We start from the raw sequence: 20,051 nt of genomic DNA on the forward strand, positions 1-20,051 counted from the left end.
AGATAAGTGATCTTGAGTTTAGCCCCTTGTTCTCCTACCAGAACAAAATCATTTAAATTCCTTCAAATTTTATTGACAGAATGCATATACCTATTTACCATTACTAAGGATGTTATTTCATTCGGATCTAATTTTTTAAACACATGTATTTTCAGGCAAGTGAAAACAACTAAAAAAGGTCTGCTTTCTTCCTAAAAAGGAGAAGGGCAGTTCATGAGATTTGATCCATCAGTTTCAAATCGTCCTTTTCCTGTTTGATTACTTAAAGATCATGGGCATCTAAAACACATTTAGATGCTGTTAGATTTAAGCTAACAGCAGCTACAGAGATGCAGCTACTGTTGCCTCACATGCTAATTATATTCACTTTTTAAACAGCCTTGCAAAACTAGAGCATATTTTACAAGCTCAGGCATTAAATTTTCCCTTCCCGTTTTATCATAATGATATACGAGAATATTTAGCAGGGTTTTATTTGCTGTGGGAAAGGGAAGCAGCATTTTCTAGGTCATTTTAAGAATATCTTTAACTCTAGCCAGTGAGGAATCATGGGTAAAAAAGGCATAGTGGTGACAACCGAGCTGATGTTAATCATAATCCATACGTAGGTGCCTTTTTGAGAAAAGTGTGTGACAGCTGATAAACGCAACAGCTTTTATCTACATCCCGTTGAATCCCTAAACTGCAATAAAGGATGATCAAGCCAATCTTGTTTTGTACATCCCCAGGACAAGATCCAAATTAACACAAGGTTCGCAGAGGCAAAGCTCCCTGGCCCAAGTGCATGAGGTATTTAGAGTGGTGTGAAATGTCATTTGACACACAAAAGGCATAAAACCCTCATACTAATTAAGATGAAAAAAGAAAAATCCCAGGTTTATGTATTAATCACAATGATTAAAGTGCTTGAAACAGTTAAAACATTTTATAACATGAGCGTGGTTTTTTTCTGCCTGTAGATGGTGCAGTAGGGCAGCAAAGTTGTTTAGTTTTTCCAAAGATTAAATTGGATTTCAAAGCTATTCATTACCAGATGTTCACAGTTCAGAAGCATTTCTCCAGCTTAAAATTTGTAGCAACATTTCCACCCAACATAAAAACGTCAAGGAAAGCCCCCAAAAATGAAGAAAATCCTGTTTGTTTATATAATGGGTGGGGGCTTTTAAAATAAATGTTGTACTTTAAATTTATTTCATATAGCAATGGCAGTGTGCTTATTCAAACAGACTTCGGGCACCAAGCCAAAAAACCCCCACAACTGCCAGGATCAGAATAGGCAATGTCCTGACCCCTCTCCATAAGCAGGAAATGGACTTTCAGAACCTTGGTCTGACTTATGCTCAAGAGACTGAGCAAATCAATGGTGTTAAGTGCAAGACAAGTAGGTATTATGTTCTTTTCTGTGTTAAGCACCTTGGTCCTGAGTAACACAAACTCGGGGATCTGCCTACAACAGCACTAATTCCACATGCAATAGATTTATATGAAGAAAGCATTGATTTAGGTATTACATTAAAGAGGCAAACAGCAGTATTAGTATTCGAACTGCCTCAGCAGTGCTGTGGCTGCTCTGTTGCATGCTGTAAAATCAGCTGCTGGTGAGAGAAACATTTATGCAAAATGTCATCTTGAATCTGGTATTTTCCTCTATTTACATGAGCAGGCTGAACTGACAATGGATTCTTGGGAGTTTCTGGGCTAGAATTAAAGGATGAAGTTCAGGTGCAAGAAGCTTGTTTTCCAAGCTGGAGTGCAAACGCTGACAGAAGGAGTGGGTATGGCTAGCCCCAGCTGAGTCCGGCTTGTAACATGGTGAAATACTTATGTGCTGTATGACAGTAGGTGATTCGCTAGCAAAATATTCATCAGCTGGTATACGGGCAACACCAGAAGTTTATTTCTGCTGAGTTCTTCTCTGCCCAAATCCTTCTCCAACTGTGCATTCCTGCTTTTGTTTACTTATTTGTAAATATAATTATTTACTGAGGCAGTTTTGGTACCTCACTGGGGTTGCTATTCGGCCTAGTATATTTTGGAAAAGCCTGGTAAATCAGCCTATGTCCTGCCAAAACAAAGGAACTTCATCCCCTCAACTGAGACGGTGAAGCCAAGTAGCCAGTCTGTCTGACGACTTTAAAGGAAAACAGATGCTAAGCCACCGGCTCGGCTCAGCCTACTTCTTGCAGCAGGGGTATTAGTGCAAAATCAACATTTGTCTCTGATGAGTTTACTTTCCAGCCTATTTCTCCCAGCAGTGCTATTAAGTAGGGATAAGTCCACTGAAGTCAGTAGCTTTTACTGCTATAAAGCCAGTAGGAGATCACAATCAGAGTTATTGATGTGTAACTTGAACAGAACTTTGTTTCATCCTTATATTTTTCTCTCTATGCCTTTCTCTTATGTAAATGAAATTTACTAATTTGACTATCAAATGACCACCAAATAAACTATGTAATTATCAGATTTTTTAAAGGCCCTTGAGATCTTGCAGAGGAAGATACTCTGCAATGACAAAGTAATGTATGGAACCACTGAAGCACTGAGTGGCTGAGGTTGGTAGGGACCTTCCAAGATCATGCAGTCCACCCGCACAGGAAAAAAAAAAAGTGGTTTCTCATGTTCAGATAGAATTTCCTGTGTTTCAGCTTGTGACCATTTCTCTTGTTCTGCCAGTGGGCACTGCTACAGGGAGGATGGCTCCTACTGTAAAGCTATGTAGCAGCAACAGAATACCTGTTACATCCTGTGAGATGACTTAATATTTCCACAGAGAGTATCAGTTCACAATGGATAATATACAACAGGTTTTGACCATTAAAAAAAAAAAAGATCTACAAGCCACTTCTGTGCCAGTAAAGTACAACAGTGAACCAAACTGGACCTGAGCCTGGACTCAGCTACAAGCTCTACAATGCAATAGTCCACACTCTTTAATTAGAATCACACTGGCTTGAAGAACCTGGACAGCTACGACTTCTCCAGGTAGTCTGAGGACAGTTCAGGGAACAGCATCAAACTGTTTCCAATATGCAGTTTGAGTGAGACCCCTTGAAGCTCACATATGGCATCTAAATGGCTACGTGTGAGCCACACTCTGTCTCTTGCCTTGCAGGGACAGATTGGCGCGGTCCACTTTGGTTATCAGCACAGACAGATTCTAAGCATATTTCATAAGCCAGGGAAGGTCAGAGCTGCATTAATTACAGATTGCTGTGATTACTTACAATTAACATTTGAAACCTGCTGAAATCAAATGGGAATGGATACTGGCACTTACTCCTAAGTAAACTGTACCTTGAGTGAGAAGTTGTCCTACTGACTTCAGTGTAGGCCTCCGATTTAGCTGATGATTAACGACTAAGATTATTTTTCACCTAAGACCTTTGAATTTAAATGAAAATACTTATGGCATACCAATTTATTCATAACAAGTGGTCTTCATGCTTGTAGTTGAAGTCTGCTTGGCAGGAGCAGACTTACGAAAGGCAGGAGTGTCAGCCCCACTCCATTTCTGGTGGCTATCAAGGTCAGCAAAAGCCTTAATGGAGATGCTGTAATAACACTGATAGTTCAGAGAAACACCCTTATCTCCACTACAAAAGGAAATCTGCTTGCATTCGCAGGGTTTGCTGAGTTACGTTTCTTGATCCATCCACGGGGAAATGCTACTCAGCATAGACAAGGCCTGAACTCAAACAGCATAATAAAAGGGATTTACATTCCTCATAAGAAAAACAAGGCTCTTTCCTCAAATGTACTGCTTCTCCTTAAGAGTGAAAGATCTTCATCACACATGTCCTGCAGAATGTTGTTCTTTCCAGCTATGGGATTTTGCTGGGAAGTTGTGACACACAGTTTGTGGGAGCACTTGCCAGCTGAGCAATGCTTTCACTAGTGCTCACCACACTCCTTAAACAGGCACGCTAATTATGTTACAGGCTGTCTGTATAGAGCTATACGAGGCTGCGGTATTTTCCTAGGAACCACAGCAAGGAAGTCAGCATGTGCCTTCAGTTGTGTTGTGTATCTGCTGTGACCAGAATTTCTCTTGACAAATAATGACAACATCATTAAGCATTCACCCTAGAGGTGTTTCAGGTGTTCATAAGTGCTCATACTTTCAGGTTGTCACTGAATGCTTCTTTCAGTACCAAAGAGTTACTGAGGAAGTGTTCTTATTTAAATATTAAAAATACTAGGCAGTGATTAAAAGAAGTCTTTTCAATGCCATATACAATTAACACAGTGCACCACAAATAGCTGGCCTCCAGCTGTACTCAATGTCAATGATCACAGACCTTTGAGCCTGAAGTTCAGTCAGTTCTCGATCCACTTCAGTGTCCTTTTAGCTAGTCCATAACCCATCAGTTTGCCTTCAAAAATGTTACTTGGAATCTGTCAAAAGCCTAAGTCAAACAAGATCCATTGCTTTTTCTTCATCCACTGAACAATTTCATCTTAGAAAGTGAGCTGAGCGTGATTTTCTTATCATAAATTCATGCCAATTGCCTTCAGTCTTTCTTGTCTTCATTCATTTGAAAATAATTTCCAGGATTATTTGCTCCATCACTTTCTCAGGCATTGAAGTGAAGCTGACTAGCCCAGATCCTCCCTCCTTCTTGCTCTTCTCAAAGACAGGATTGCTATCTGCTTTTTCTAGTCCTCAGGATTTTCCCCTCCCAATCTGATCCTGCTCTTATGAGGGTGTCCTCACTACTTCTGATTTACTGATGCATCTCAGGGGCCTGGGAATGCCAAGAAAAATCTTACCAGGGAAGACCAAGGTGACGATGCCAATGAGTATGACAACCTTTTCCATGTCTTTTATTACCAAGTCAGATTTGTGAACTAATTTATACTATAACATACAACAGTATTTACAATTATAATAGCAGGATGAAAACCACAAAGTCAACAATCCTAGCTAATAGTAGGCTTTAGACACCGTAGTAACTATTTGCATTATAATGATCACTTTTTCTTCTTCTCAAAAATACCAAGTTTAGAAAACTTTTAGAAGACCTACAAATCTTCGTTGGCATTGTTTTTTTCAGCTAGAGTGGCTGAGCAGTTCTCTTCTGAGTGCATTGTTCCAATTGCTTTAAAGCATAAATTTAAAACAATTAAGTAGAGAAAAAAGGACTCTGAAGGAAAGTAAGAAATCATTTACATATGTTAAATTTGAAATGGGTGATGGGTCATTTGGACTTGAAGACTAAACTGCATACAGCCTGGATGAATAGCTCTTACTTCCATAGCAGAAAGAGATAATATGGGATCACTTATGGCAGGTGTACGGCAGGTATATAAAGAGGAATAACAAAGATACACAAGAGGTGATCCTCATTTCTGGCTATGATACTAATGTGATTATTGATCATGTTTCCTCTGGTGTCCATACTTCAGAAAGGACAACGAAATAAACAGAGGTGGTTCAGCAAGAAAACATAATTTTTGATTACAGAAAATGTATCTTGAAGTAAGAAACTGGAGAATTTCAAACTTTGCAAACTTTAAAGAACACTCAAGCTGATCTGAGACACCTGACTAGTCTGTTTTATGTGTTCACGGGGAAATAATGGATACTAGCAGATACGCAGCGATCTGCACGAAAATAGCACTGTGAGCTCTGTGAGTGGAAACTAAAATACTGGAAACTGTAAACAGCATCAGGCATGCATTTCCTGTGGCTTACACATATCACTGCTAGTCCCAATCTCCTACTCTTCAAAACAGTGCTGACCTTTTGCATTCACAGTGCAATGCAGCGGCTTCTTTCTTCCTTCTCAGCATCATGTGCCTGCCATGAGGGCAAATGGAAGACAAGGTGCCAGGCACAGACAGAATACATCTGTTTTTTCCCATTCTCAGTCCTCTGCTACAGACATACCACTTCCACAGGACCCATTCTCATCAGTACTCTTACTACTTTAACAGCAAATAGTGGCACACATGTCTGTCTGAAAAATACGTTTTAGTAGTTCTTTATATTGTGGAGAAAATACCAAATGAATGGACTCTGTTATGCAGATCAAACTAATTATAGAATTCTTTCTTCTGAATATCTGCATGGGAAATACTCACAATGGCAAGGCTCTCCGGGAACACCATCTGGAGTTCCAAAGTCCCAGATTGAAGGACTCTCCACCTGGACAATCAAAACTGCAAACACTCAAATGCTCTGCCTTCTGTGTCAAGCCCCGGGCTCATGCTTGGTCATACCGGATTATCTGGGGCACTCAGGCAAAGAGGGGTAAAAGAGCTCTGTGGGAGGCAGGGTGGCGACCAGATGCATGCGACTTCCAGATAAAGGTGAGAGCGCTACCTCCTCCTGCAATGTGTCTGAGGAAGTGTCCCAGGCTTCAGTTTCCAGTCACTAACAAGCCTTAGCTCCTGTGTCTTCCAAAGAACTCCAAATCTTACAACCCACTGACTTGGTAATTAAATAGACTTTAAGGCTCAAAGCTCCTGCGGAAGTCATCTCGTTTGGTAACTGGTAACCCTGTATTGATCCCTCTGGCAGCAGATATAGATGGACTCAGCTTGTGCAATCCCGCTGCTCTCAGTGGTTTGTGACTGGTCTGTTAACTGTGGCTGGCACCATTAAAAACGGAGGAAATAGTCACAAATAGGATCCTGTATGCTGGGGGGGAAAAAAAAACAAAACCAAAAAACCCCAACAAAACAACACAACAAACCCAAAACACAAACAAACAAACAATAACAAAAAAAACAAACAAAAAAAAAAAACCAAACAACTCCCTGTTGCTCCTCTAAGTGCAGTGAAGTAGGAAATTCCCGAGGCAGCTGCAGGTGGCTGGTGCTCTGACCGCCCTCCTGTGACCAACCAGCTGCACATTCCTCAACGTCTCCAACGCCAAAAGCACACTGTGTGTCTCCGCCGTGCCCCACAGCGCCATGGGGAGCCCAGCTCCGCCTCGGTGTCACAGGTGTTACAGGGCAGGCAGGGGGCCGGCTTTGGCCTCCGAGCCCCGGGCAGTGCGACTCCCACGGCAGCCCGGCTAGACCTAGTGGTGTCTTTATTATACGGCTGGAGGGACAGCGTTTTGGGCCGTGCTGCAGCAGCCCTAGCAGCGCTGGGGAGCGCCGCACAGCCCGGCTCGGCGCGGCGGCAGGCCGAGATGTCGCTGAGCCCCGCAGAGGCCGCCGGGCACGGCCGGGCTCCCGCAGCCCGCACCGGCGGCGGCGGGCCCGCTCGGTCACACGGAGGCGCCATTTCCTCTGCCCTTGCTTCGCCCTTAAGGCCGCCGCGGTGCCGCCGCCGCCTCGCCCCGCACGGGGCGGTTGCGGACGGGCGACGCGTCCCCGTCGGCTCCCCACCGCACACTGCCCGGCGGAGAGGCGGGGTGGCCGCGGCGGGGGACGGGGCAGGGCCGCTCGGCTAAAAACAGCGCTCGCCTAATAAAGCGATGGGGCCCGCTGCCCGCGCCCTATAAATACGCTCGGTGCGCGGCCGGCGGGCTTTGGCCGGCTCGGCTCGGCTCTGCAGGCGGGGCGGTGCAGCCAGCACAGCGGGGCCGCCACTGCCGCCGCCAGGACAGCCCCGCACCCCGACACCCCAGCGAGATGCCCCGGGTAGACGCAGACCTCAAACTGGACTTTAAAGATGTCCTGGTCAGACCTAAAAGGAGCAGCCTCAAAAGCAGAGCAGAGGTGGGGGCACCCAAACCCAGCATGCTTCCCCCCTCCCCTCCCCCCTTCTCAACGCTTAACTTCCTTAACCCGCCTTCCCCCCCGCTTTATTTTTATTTCCCGGTCCAGCGCAGCAATGCCCTCCCCGACCGTTCGCCCCCTGCACGGCGCAGGGACGCCGCTGCTCGGGAGAGGCGGACGGGCCCGCGGTGGCCAGGCGCCGTGTCCCCCCGCGGCCCCGGCGGAGCGGGGGGCGGCCGGTGCCGCGCTGGCCTCCCTCGGCGCTCAGGCTGAAGGCTGAGGGGGCAGCGGGGGATTGATGGCTCCTCGCTGTTGCCTCTGCGGCGCTGAGCGGGGCTCGGAGGGGCGGCGGCGCTGCGGGACGGCGGTGTCCGGTGACCCGCCCCGCGGCGGCGGCCGGCAGCAGCCGGTGATGCCACCTGACGGGCAGCGTTTCGCCCGGCCTCGGGGGCTGTGGGCGGTGCTGCTACCGAGGAACCGATGTGCTCTTAGGAAAAAAAAAAAAAAAAAAAAAAAATTGTGATAGAAACCCGCGAAGACGCCGGGAAGCGCTGCCCAGTGCGCAGGGTGCCCCGGGCCGGGCCCCATCATGGGGGGTACTAAGGGAAGTCACATCAAACCCGGGGCGATGGGTGTGTTTCACTCTCATTTGGATTTAACTCCCTCCCCTATGGGCTGTGTGTGCAGAGCCCTGTGGGGTCCCCTTGCAGCTCTGTGTCCCTGTTCGCCGGAACAGTTCCGTGGCTCTCTCTCATCAGGGATCGGGAAGGATCCCCAGGAAATCGATCCCGTGAGGATCGATTGCCTTCACAAAAAAAGATGTCTGCCTCAGGGCCGAAGGTGCCTTTTCGTTTACCCCACATAACCCCAAGGTTAACAAAGGATTTAAGTTGGCTAAAGAAGGAATTACGTTGCATTGGGGGATGAAAAGAGGATTAAGGTTTTCTCCAGGGGACATGGAGCTGTAAGAGAGAGAGACTGAGGTAGAAAGGGAAAGTGAAACAGGGGGACTGTCTTTACTATGGGCCAATGGCCAGGGATTCTGAGGGCAACAACTAAGCAAAACTTCTTTGCCATCACAAGGTGTGAGATCAGAGAGGCCCTCTCAGTCAAATGTTGATCTCTGGCAAGTAATTTTTAATTTATGGTGAACAGTGTCCCGGCCGAGTAGCTCCTCATTGTGTGCAGTTAGTTACTGCACATAAAGCCTGTGGGCACTTTGGAGCCATTTCCTTGGAGACCTAGGGATGCCTCCTTAAGATTCACTGTGCCCGCCTGGCAAACAGGTGGAGCTGTGCTCCACTGAGTGAGTGGCAGGCGCATGGCTCCTTCAAGTGCAGTGTTTTGTATATTTAGCAGCCTGCAGGCTGTGGAAAAAAGGGCGCTGGGAAGGGAAAACGATAGGAGGAACATGAGCTGATATGGCAGGGTTGTAGCGGGTGGCCGTGATGAACTGTTAAAGCACTGCAGATGAGAAAAAGTGCGTGTCATGAGGGGGTCAGTGAAAACCGATGAAGGTTAAGAAATTGGACACCATCACTGAGGCTGTGGCAACAGGGATAAACAGAGTCTGCGAGAGCCAGATCTGAAATGGACAGCCCCAGTCTGCTTCTAAACAAGAATATAAATAAATAGTTCTGGCAGAGGAACAGAGGCAGCACACTACAGTGCCTGTTACCCAGCAAGCTGCTGCTTTGAAGCTTGTATCAGGAAGCGTCTGCTTCTCTGGTGTGAATGCTTCGTTTTGCACAAGGATAGCTTTTTATGCAGCGACTAGAGTTAAGTCGGCTTCCTAGAGATTGGGATGTTTGCAGATCTTCGTGTGATTTGCTCTGTTGGTACTCGTTTCGGATTCCTTGCACCCTCTTAATTTTCCATGGTTGCATTCTCCTTTTGAGAAGCCATCAGAAAACGTGATGCTGGAATTCAAATACAGAAATTGGTTAGAGCAAAGGTGGGAGTGGGAGCAGCATTATCTGTCTGTGGGGTCTTGGTACTCACACAGTCTGTTCTGGCCTTGGCTGGGGTTACTCATGCACTCTATCTATTATTGCAAGTTGGCCAGACAAGTGTCCTGCAGGAAGTTGTTAATTCAAGTTTTTTAATGTAAGTAAGTGCCCAAGGACAGCACAATTTGCCAAAACAGGTAGAGGGAATGGCAGCCAGCATGATCAGCAGTGTTGACTGGTTTCCAGATGAGGAAAAACCTCATCATACCAGGATAATTCAGTATGGAGAAGAAGCAGCTGTGGAGGGCATACTGAAAGTACATAAAGTGAGGAGTGGAATGGAGAAGGTGAAATGGAGTAGCGGCTGTTGATTGTCTCTCATAAAACAAGAAAATGCACTGAATGTGTTTACCACACAAAGGTTGTATATTTTATGCAACATGTTATTTGTTTTATTGCTGTGGGATATTGGAGAGGCTAAAGGTGTGAAGGACTAAAAAAATTACAAGGCAAGTTCTTGCCTTGTGTCTATTTTGTAGTATTTTGATGTCTTTTCTGAGACGTAACTCTTCTGCTTTCCAAAGTTCCTTTGAAAGAGATGTTTTTTTCTTTGTAAAACTGTAGGGCAGTGGTTCTGGTGCTGGTATCTGAGTGGAATCGGTTGTGGGATACTCTCGTTTACTCTCTCCCCTTGGGTTCTAGTTAATACATTGTATTAAGAGAGAGAAAAATAAATTAAATTTTCATGCTTGTTTCATACTTAATCTTCTTCATACTATTTTCTAATGTTAGCTGTAGCTAAAATTCCTGTGAGAGTGGTTTGTCATCTTTTATGGCTGGAGAATTAGACCTCTGATAGCAAATGAGAGAAGGGAGAGTCTCCATTAAGATGTATCTTGGCTTGTTCACTGAAGTGACCCTTCACTTATGAGCTTATATGAGAACGTGATTCACAAGTTTATCACTAAGGCACCAAGTTCTTTCTCTTATACAAATCAGTAGTAAGTCCCTCACAATATTATTCAGAATCTAGCCTGTGATTTGGAAGTGCTCAAAATGTATTTTAATTGAACAGTAAAAAATCCTGTATTTTTTTCTGTTGCTTTCTTTCTCATGATGGATTTCAGTTTAGTTCAGGTCTCCAAATGTTACTGGGTTAAAGTTGAAGTGAGGATTAATGAAAACAGAAAGAGCCTTCATTTTCACTAGAGACTGAATTAATATCTTAGATCTGTGCATTTCTTTTTTTTTTTTCCTTTTGAGCATTTTTTGCCTAGGTGGGAAGATCCTAGGTAAGCCAGTGGGAACTGATCTAATTTGATAATACCTCTTGCAGATGTAAGGAAAAAAAAAATGCCTGATGTTACCGTGATCATTTGAAGGTGCTGAAGAACAAATAACTTTGAATGTGAAGGCAGATACAATTTTAAGATATTAAGTTAGAAACTAGCAGCTTCTTTGTTTAGCAAGCCAAGGTATGATTGTTCATATTGTATAGCAAGAGAGAGTGCTGGTAACTGTGACCAAAAGAGCATACTTCATTTACTGTCATTTACCTTAAAGACTGGGACAAAGTCCTCTATGCCCTGGAGGTGGAGGGAGTTGCAATTCTGACTTCTTCAACTTGAGTTCCTCAGGCAGCCATGCAAACAGCTGAGGTTACTTCTGTAAACAATAACCCAGAGTCCTCATTGTCCTTTCTTTCCAAGCCCTTCTGCCTTGTTCTTTTTCTTTTTTTAATTTTCTTTTGATTCTTTTTCTTCAATAAGAGCTCTATTTAATGCACAACACATTCTTTTAAATCTTTTTTCTTGTTAGGAAGGCAGAGTTGTAAAAAAAAAAAAAATAAAAAAGATGATGTAGTAGTGGAACAAAAGGAACAGGAAATGTGAGGAAAATGGAGAAGCTGTGTCTAAACATGCTGTATCTGAAATCTGTGGCAGAACTGGTGTACGATTACAATCAGTTACTTACACGAATGTGTCTGTTCACTGCAGGTCGACCTCACGCGCACCTTCACCTTCCGTAACTCCAAGCAGACATACACAGGAATTCCCATTATAGTGGCAAACATGGACACCGTCGGGACATTTGAAATGGCTGTGGTTATGGCAAAAGTAAGTCACAACTCTCATTTCTGCAGCAGTTGGGGAGCTGCTGGGTGACAGTGAGCAGCCTTTGTTGATTTTTAGCCACGTTTGCTGGAGAATAGAGGAATTTAAATCTCCAGAATAAGAAAAAGCAGGTGTGCTTTTACAACAACACAGTTACCACAAACAGGGCTCCTGATATAAGAAAGTTCTCCTGGAGATGCTTTCATACTAGATAGCTTCCATCTTGAGTGTAGCTCAGCTTCAGGTAGAGCTTCTAGAGCTTAGTTTTTGAGGTCCCTTTGTGCTCTTTGCCAGAAAAAAAATACTAGCTGACAAGTTGTTTTGAAAGTGTAGGTTACGGGATAGAGCTGCAGCACTTGCTAAGTTAATGAGCCTCTGTCACATTCAAAATACTGACAGTAGCTTAATGAAACATATCATAAACCTGGTCCTGAAAGGTTGGCTGAGTACGCCAAGTTGCTTTTGAAGGGCTATTTATAGTTTTCTGGTCTATTATTCACTGTTACTGTTTCTTCCAAGCAGGATGAGCCTATACTTAAAAGGGGGTTTTCTAATGCCTTGCTTTGCAGCTAAGGGAAGAATTACTAACTCGGACATTAAAATCAGTTCTCTTGGTTTTTTGCTAGCATGCAATGTTCACTGCAATTCACAAGCATTATTCTCTGGAAGAATGGAAACTGTTTGCTGCCAATCACCCAGAATGCCTTGAGGTACATTTTTCTACTGTAAATTATTATGGTTTATTGCTTTGTTCTGAACTCACTGCCTCTTGGGAGTGAGTTGTTACTGGAGTCTCTCGGGAGTACTGTTGTCAAGTGAGGTTTTGGGGAATGAAGGTATTTGCTGTTCTTAAATTCTTTAAGGGAAGTGGCTTATCCTGATTTAAAAGAACAGCTGTGTGAATCCATTATGAAAGTGCTTATATTAAGATGCAAAAAAGCAAAGTTTATATGTGCCTGGAAGGGAAACAGAGAAGTATCCTGAACTCAGAAGGAGGAAATACTTGGGTGTAGGTATGACTGCTGTGCTTCTGTTGCTGTTGGGAGCTGTGGTAGTGCACCAATGTGAGTAATTTCAAGTCACCCAGCCACAGGCTGGCTCTGCACACCCTTGTGCCAGGCAGGGTCTTTGCCATCAGTGTGCAAGTGGATCTGGAGTCTGCAGGCTGGAGGGGCCAAGGTGCTGTGTCCAGGCAGGGAGGAGCATTGAAAGTTGTCAGAGCCTGTGTGTCCTCCACTTATCTTCTTGCACCAGAGCTCACTTTGTGCTGTTCCTGGCTGTGCTGTCCCACTTGTTCTCAGGGTTCTAGCCTGAGCCATTATATTTAGTAAATTTAAACGTTGACTTAAGTTGTGACTTTCTCACATTCAGACTTCTTTTTGTCTGGCAGGCCCCTGTACCAGGAGAGGCACTCTAAGTGTGCCTGGCCATCTCCTCTTCCTGCTCAAAGTTCAGTGCAGTTTTTGATCTTTCTCTGTATAGAAAAGAGTACCACACAGTTGCATTGTATCTTTGCCTATGGCACATTTTAGAATTATATTATAAAGGCTATTGATTTCAGAGTTATCTGAAAGTGAGCCTTGCACTTCGGCCAATGAAGATTACTTATATGCCACCATAGGGTGAAAAGTGGTCCCAGGAACGTCCTGTGTCTGAACACTTCCAAACTTAACTTATTTGTGGTACATAATGACTGGAATAGGATTTCCTATTCCTATGGTGATTAAATACTGACTTGCACTGTGACCTTGGATTTCTGCAGAGGTTTGTAGGCCAACAGCTGTGGAAACTATTTTTCTTTTGGAAAGAACTCATTGGAAGACAAAGGAAGAAGCAATCTGCTTGTTTTCAATGGTAGCTGACCCTGCTTGAGAAAGGGGATCTGAGTACAAAATCTCCAGCAGACCCTTCCAAACAGAATTATTCTGTATATCACAGAAGTGCTTGGTGAACTTAAAGACCCAGATTTCACTCTCTGACAGTGCCCCAAATTTTGTCTCTCCAACTTCCTGGAAATATACCAAGTTAGGACTTCATCTGTGTTCATGTTAATATGAATATGGCTGAACCTTGATTGATCTCAGATGATTATATATGCCTGTGACAATCCACTTGTGAATGAATGCTAGAATGCTAATTTCCCTCTCTTTTATATCATTTAAACAAGACAGAAATAGCCCACTGCTTTTCCCAGGGTACTATTTATTTCATATTACATAGTGTGATTTTTCACTAGTTACCAGCACAAGTCCTGCCAAGACTGTGCAGGGAAGGACATACAAACTGTGTGTGTTTATTTCAGTTTTTGCAACATACTACTGTTTTGTTCTCTCTGTTTTTTTAGCATGTAGCAGCAAGCTCAGGTAGTGGACAAGATGATTTGAAAAAGTTAACAGCTATTCTAGAGGCCATTCCAGCTATCAAATACATCTGCCTGGACGTGGCAAACGGCTATTCGGAGTATTTTGTGGAGTTTGTGAAGTCCGTCCGCGCCCTGTTCCCACATCACACCATTATGGTAAGTGTGTAGAAAGGGTGGAGAGGGTGTGTATGTCAGTTCTGTCCAGGAGCAGGACCCAGAGTTTGACTGGTAGGCATGAGAAGCTAGAAAAGGAAGGGAAGCAAGGGAAGATGTTTAATAACAGTTTGGCATTGTCCTTCTTCCATTGCTGATGACATATATGGGAATGTTTAGTGTGTACTCTGATATAGCTGTCTGATGAAGTTGGCATGGAGGACTGGGTGGATCCAGTTCTTTTCCTACTCAAAGTGTCCTTCCCACACTAAATGAGACCTCTAATTGTTAAGTGTATAGGTTTATTTTGGTGATTCCAGGCAGAGGTTTGCTGTGGGAATGTGCCACCATTTCTGGCCAGTTGGGGCCAATGACTGTTAGGTCGCTGTGAAGACAGCTCAGTGCACACCAATCCTTGCCCATGGTAAGAATGAGAGGGATTTTGAGCAGGGAGCAAAAATGGTCAGTGCTTTTCATGGTGCTTTCTGTGATGTTACCATCCCATCTCAGAGTGTTAATGCCATGCCTCCTTGAGCCCTTTTGCACTAAGAATAGGGTGTTTGCATGGACATGGAACTCCTAGCAGCAGAGCACTACTGCTGCCTTCCCAGAGCTGTTGAAGAAATGTGTCTGAATTGTTTCCATGAGAATAGCAGAAGTCCTCAAACAGCAGATATGTAATGAGGCTACCAACTTTTCTTCAAGCCAGTGCAGCAAAAAATCGTGTTTAGGCAACACTTGCCTGCTTTCCCATGCCAGAGATAAAGCTTCATGCATGTAAAGTAAATGTGAAGTAAGAATGTTCCTAAATGCGTGTTCTCCCTTGGTTCAATAGGGAATACTATGTTCAAACAGCTCGGAGGAGGATGCATTCCTTTCTCCCGTGTCAGAGAAAGACAGTGTTCTTGCCTCTGAATGATGGAAAACTGAAGTGAGCTGGAATGCTTGTTGGGGTTATCATACATAATGAAAAGGCATTCTTCAACAGCTGCCAGGAGAGGTGGGAACCATTTGGATATGGTCATATTTCCCATGGCTTTGGAGAGAGGTTTTGGAACTATGAAATGATAAATATAGGCCTTCTGAGCTTTTTGCTTCCCTTGCTTTGGATCTGAAGTATTGTCCCTAGTGACATGATTACACCAGTGTCTTTGTCTTTGAAGAGTTGTGGGAGGGAGCTTAAATCACAGTCAAAGCCCAAGATCATCTCTGTCAAGAGTGGAAAAAAAATCGTGTGTCATGCCCTCCTCCACTTCCCCACAGATTGCTGACTTTGCTGACTGTGGAGGGAAATCAACAAAGATGAATTCTCCAGAAGGCAGAGAAAGTCCATGTCAAAGTTAGGTTTTAGTCCAGGGTTCTTGGGCCAGTCTCATCCACCTTCCACGTCTGTCCAGCTGCCTTCCTAGTGTCTCTGCTTTTGTGGCTAAGGTTATCATTACTTCAGGTCTCATTATCCGGACAGCACATTTACATTTGAGCACATTTACAGCCCTGACTTGTTCAGTTGCCTTCTCTGATTGTAACTCCCTTCTCTGAGTTTTTCATCTCTGCACAGCGATAATTTCCACTCCTAAAAGCATACTAACCAACTTGGGGTGTTCAAAAACATTTAGTTTTCCAGAACCTCCAGAGTCTGTTCCGTCCCTGAAGGTCTCTCAGCTAGAGACACCCATCTCTACCCTGCTTCCAAATGAATTCACCTTCTGTGCCAAAATGGCCTTTTGAAGCTGTTCTGGCTGAAATGCAGGAGCTGGTCTAAGCTCCTTTTAATGGTAATCTGGAAGAGATGTCCTGCTGCTACCTGTTCTGACTGCTTTGATGTCTGTGCTATGCCTGCAGTATGTTCTCTGCTGTTGGGGCTTTCAAACAAAAGGGTTAGCAGTTAAATAGGAGGTATAAAAATAAAGAAGTTTTCTCTTAGCTGAAAGTGATCTCCAGGACCTTGCAGGCTGTCTTGTTTGCTTTCCTCAGCATGACTATTCATTCCACAGTCAGCTGCAGTGCAATACATAACAGTAACCCAACCCTGGATCCCAGGGAATGTGTTTTCCCAGGGGCCATGTAATGGGTTCAGCTCTGAGGTTGAAAGGGGATGTGCAAAGCAACTGTGGTTAATGTAGTACTTGCTCTCTGTGGCCAATACTCCTCTGCAGATGGAGGATGTCTCTTGTGTAACAGCCTTTCAAATGCATGTTTCTGTTGTTTTAAATACTTACTTTTATTGCTAACTTACTTACACGTTACCTTATTTTCTTCTGCCTGGTTCTGACACAAGGTTTTTTCACTACTGCATTTTGTATTAATTTACAAAGAAGATCAGCTTCTCCATGGAACACAAAGGGTAGGGAAGACAAACGGGCACAAAAGTACAACGTGGCTTGTCTTAAATCACTCATCAAGCTGGGAATGGGGGAAGAAGGAGTATGTAAATCTTCTCTTCTGAGTGTCTCACAAGTGCCTCCCAGAACCAGGAAGATCCTGAGGAGGATCACCCACTGGGGCATTTTGCTGTTGCACAGCGTTATGTGCATCAGTTGTGCTTGCTTGCTCGAGTCTGAAGAAAACCTTTAGTCAGCATTCATGATGGAGGATCAGAGCCTTTCTACTACTGGTTGTATAGTCCCTGTTTAGTTTAATTGTAGACTTAAGGGTTATTCCATTACCCTGGAGGTCTGTCTACAAGCTCAGTTATCTTTGCCAGCAAGGTTTGCCAAGTTTTTATCTCGAATTTTTCTTTTCATGGTATTCCTCTGTTCGTTATAGAAGAGCAACACTGAGGGGAGCAGGGAGTGTGGTGGGATGAAGACTGAGGCAGGAGCACACTTGGAGATGCAGTAGCACCCACAAGGTGTGGGCCAGAGAAGGAGACAAGCGGAATTGCAAAGCAGAAGCAGAGGGAAACAGCAGGAGCCAGAAACTGTTGCTCCTCCATGGAGTCAGTGGCAGAACTTTACTGGACCTTAGTCAGAGTCGGGATTCAGCCAGAGAGAACCATGCAGACTACTCCCAGTTCATCCCTGGAACACACACCAGAGTTAATTCAGTCGTGGCATGTCCACCAGGGCTGACATGTCAGAACAGGGGCCAGGAAGGATCCCAGGATAGGAGAGAGTGATGCTGCTGAGCCTGTCAGGCACAGTACTGAGTGCAAGCACCCACTGAGTATGGCGCAGCCTTGGAAAGGGCATCTCCCTCCATCTTGTGGTTAAGCACCCCTTGCTTTTGTGGGTGGGAAGTGTCCTTTGGCCGTCTTCCTGATAATGTGGAGGCACAGACTGTGCTTTCCTCTAGGGTACAAGAAGAAAGTTTGAGAACTGTTGTCATAGACACTTCTCCCCAGCTCGATCCATTGCCATTTGCCAGCATCTTTCAATCAGTGCAGCAGTGTTCCTGTCTTAGGCAGTATGAGTTGATATTTATAGCAGGCTTTCATGAGGCACAGTATCAAATGCCTGACTGAAATTCAGAGACACTGCCCTACTGTGTTCACTAATTTTGTATCTCTGTCGGAGAAGCCGTAGTCTTTATAATCCTGTTAGGTAAAATCTTAATCTCATTAAAGTCAGTAATTTGACTTTTCTGAGGCCAGGATTTTCCTCAGGATTGACCCACAGTTCAGTCATCCTGGATAGTACTGGAATGACCCAGGGTGGTGTTCACTTGAAGCCTCATACTGAGTGATGGTCCATTACAATACTTGCACCAAATGCAATGTTCCCTGACTACTTGTGTAAACATACTGCAAAGTGTATTGTCTGTATGACTTCACTCTCCACGTTCCAATTGTGTTCTATTATTTTAAGTTAATTTTAAAATGGTTTAATTTCTGTAGTCTCAGTCTTTCTATATTGACCTTTTCAGATTTTTTTTAAAGTTGTATTCTGGCTTTACCATACCAGTGGGGATTTCAAAACCCTTTTTGCCTCGATTCAGCTGTCTTACTGGTTTCAGTGGTAATGCAAACATTAGTTTCATTAAAGCAGAGTTCAGCTGGATGTGAGTAAACTGATTTCCTTTCAGCTGTCATACTGGGGTCTCTTCACACACAGATAGCTGTGCCTCTTTCATAGTGATTTTTTTTTTTTTTTTGTGCTCTCTGAGGTCTGCAAAAGGTACCTCAAAGAAGCAAGCCTTTCACTGGCAGGTTGAAATCTGCTATGTAGAGCTCCATGTCTTCCTTGAAAATTTGTTAAGGATCTGCAGATTCAGAAAGACAGAAATCAGTGATGTGTGTACATGCATTCCAGGAAAAAATGTGTGCTGGGGACGTAAGTGCTTTTCCCTGCTAGGATGAGCATTTTGAACCAACATATGCAGTTCCAACATTTTCTAGCAGTAACTTAACAGTAAACGTCTGGTTAACATTTCTGAAGAGACAGTTTGACAACCCACTATGCTGTGCTAATGAGAAGACACTGCTGTTTAAGTTAAATACATATTTGATCCCAAATCTCATGGAACCACTAACTTGAATACTTGCTCCTCCCTATTTGTAAATCTTTTGAATATGTTCCAGTATTTCACCAGGCTGTAATGTGGTGTCATATAGCACAGGTGCTTATCTGCCTTCCAGAGGTAAACTGCTTCCTTCGTGTCCTGGGTGGCACACTCTCCATCACCCCACCTGGGAATGTACAGCACTTAGTATAACAAATTACCACTGAGCAGAAAGGAAGCAGCACTTAGATGAAACACTGTGCCTATTATATATTCTTTATTTCCTGATTGTTCTATTTTATTTTATTTGTAATCAATATCATGCTCTTTTGAGCAAAGTTAAGTGGTCCTGTATCATAGACCACAAATTGCTGCTTGGTATTATCATTATTTTTTTAAGTGCTTCAGGTGGTGGCTCGTCAGCTGTTTAAAGGTAATAAAAGGAGGAAGCAAAATTCAGTACAGATAAATAAATGGTGAAACAGGAGTCAGAAATCAGTAAGTGCAGAACAGGCCTTGCCCAGTATTCCCTGGGTACCCTTCTGTTTACTTCAGCAGTAGTTACATTGGAAAAAAGCTAAGAAAATACTAAGGTCTTTAGAATTTGCCCTCTTCTCTGCCCATATCAGTACTGCTACAAACACTTGGTAGGTCCTGCAGTATGATTATGTAAGAGGTTTTCTGAACATCTCTAGATCTGAATTCGGATCTCCAGAAATGAATACCCTGTCTTTTGCACAAATGCAAAACAGGTGATGTGGAAAACTGGCAGTTTATCTTGTGCAGTTTTTCTATTTAGGAATGTTCTGTAGACGTGAGACAAGCCACAGAGCTGAGATACAAACCAAACTTGGTTTGCAATTGTCCAGGAGTACTGAGGGAGCTAGCAAATGTTAGAACAGGACCCCACTCATCACCTATCAATGGTCTTGGGAATCTGGGGAGGTGCCTGCTGACAGGAGCTGAAACAGTTTTGCTCCAGTTGCTCCAGTTTACAAGAAGGGTGTGAGGGAAGACCTGGGAAACCAAGCGAAGAGGCATGGGGCGTTGGCCACCTCTCTAGGAAGCCTGTTCCAGGGTTTGTCCACCCTCTTGCTTCAGAACTGATTCCTCATGTCAGGCCTGAACCTCCCTGAGGGACACAGCTTTGAGCCACTCCTATACAGACTGTCACTGGATCTCAGGGAGAGCTCAGCACCTCCCTCTCCACTTCCCCTCCTCAGGAAGCGGCAGTGAGATCACCCCTTGGCCACCTTCTCTCCAAGGCCGATGAACCCACTGCCTTGGCCATTCCCCACCTGCCTTTCAGTCACATCACCAGCTTCGCTGCCTTCTTCTGGCACATTCAAAGACCTTCAC

The 20,051-nt window shown here is 44.2% G+C and overlaps 1 protein-coding gene across 1 annotated transcript in view; it reads left to right on the top strand.

Annotated features, from left to right (window-relative positions):
• Nucleotides 1-7,268: 7,268 nt before the first annotated feature.
• GMPR (guanosine monophosphate reductase) overlaps nt 7,269-20,051 on the top strand; it is a 41,666-nt gene continuing 28,883 nt past the window's right edge. The window contains exons 1-4 of the mRNA XM_066324504.1: nt 7,269-7,674; nt 11,621-11,740; nt 12,364-12,447; nt 14,082-14,255. Coding sequence (XP_066180601.1) covers nt 7,588-7,674; nt 11,621-11,740; nt 12,364-12,447; nt 14,082-14,255 — 465 coding nt within the window. The 5' untranslated portion in view covers nt 7,269-7,587. The remainder of the gene's footprint in view (nt 7,675-11,620; nt 11,741-12,363; nt 12,448-14,081; nt 14,256-20,051) is intronic.

The sequence above is a fragment of the Sylvia atricapilla genome, chromosome 1 (assembly GCF_009819655.1).
Source record: "Sylvia atricapilla isolate bSylAtr1 chromosome 1, bSylAtr1.pri, whole genome shotgun sequence".
Lineage (NCBI taxonomy): Eukaryota > Metazoa > Chordata > Aves > Passeriformes > Sylviidae > Sylvia > Sylvia atricapilla.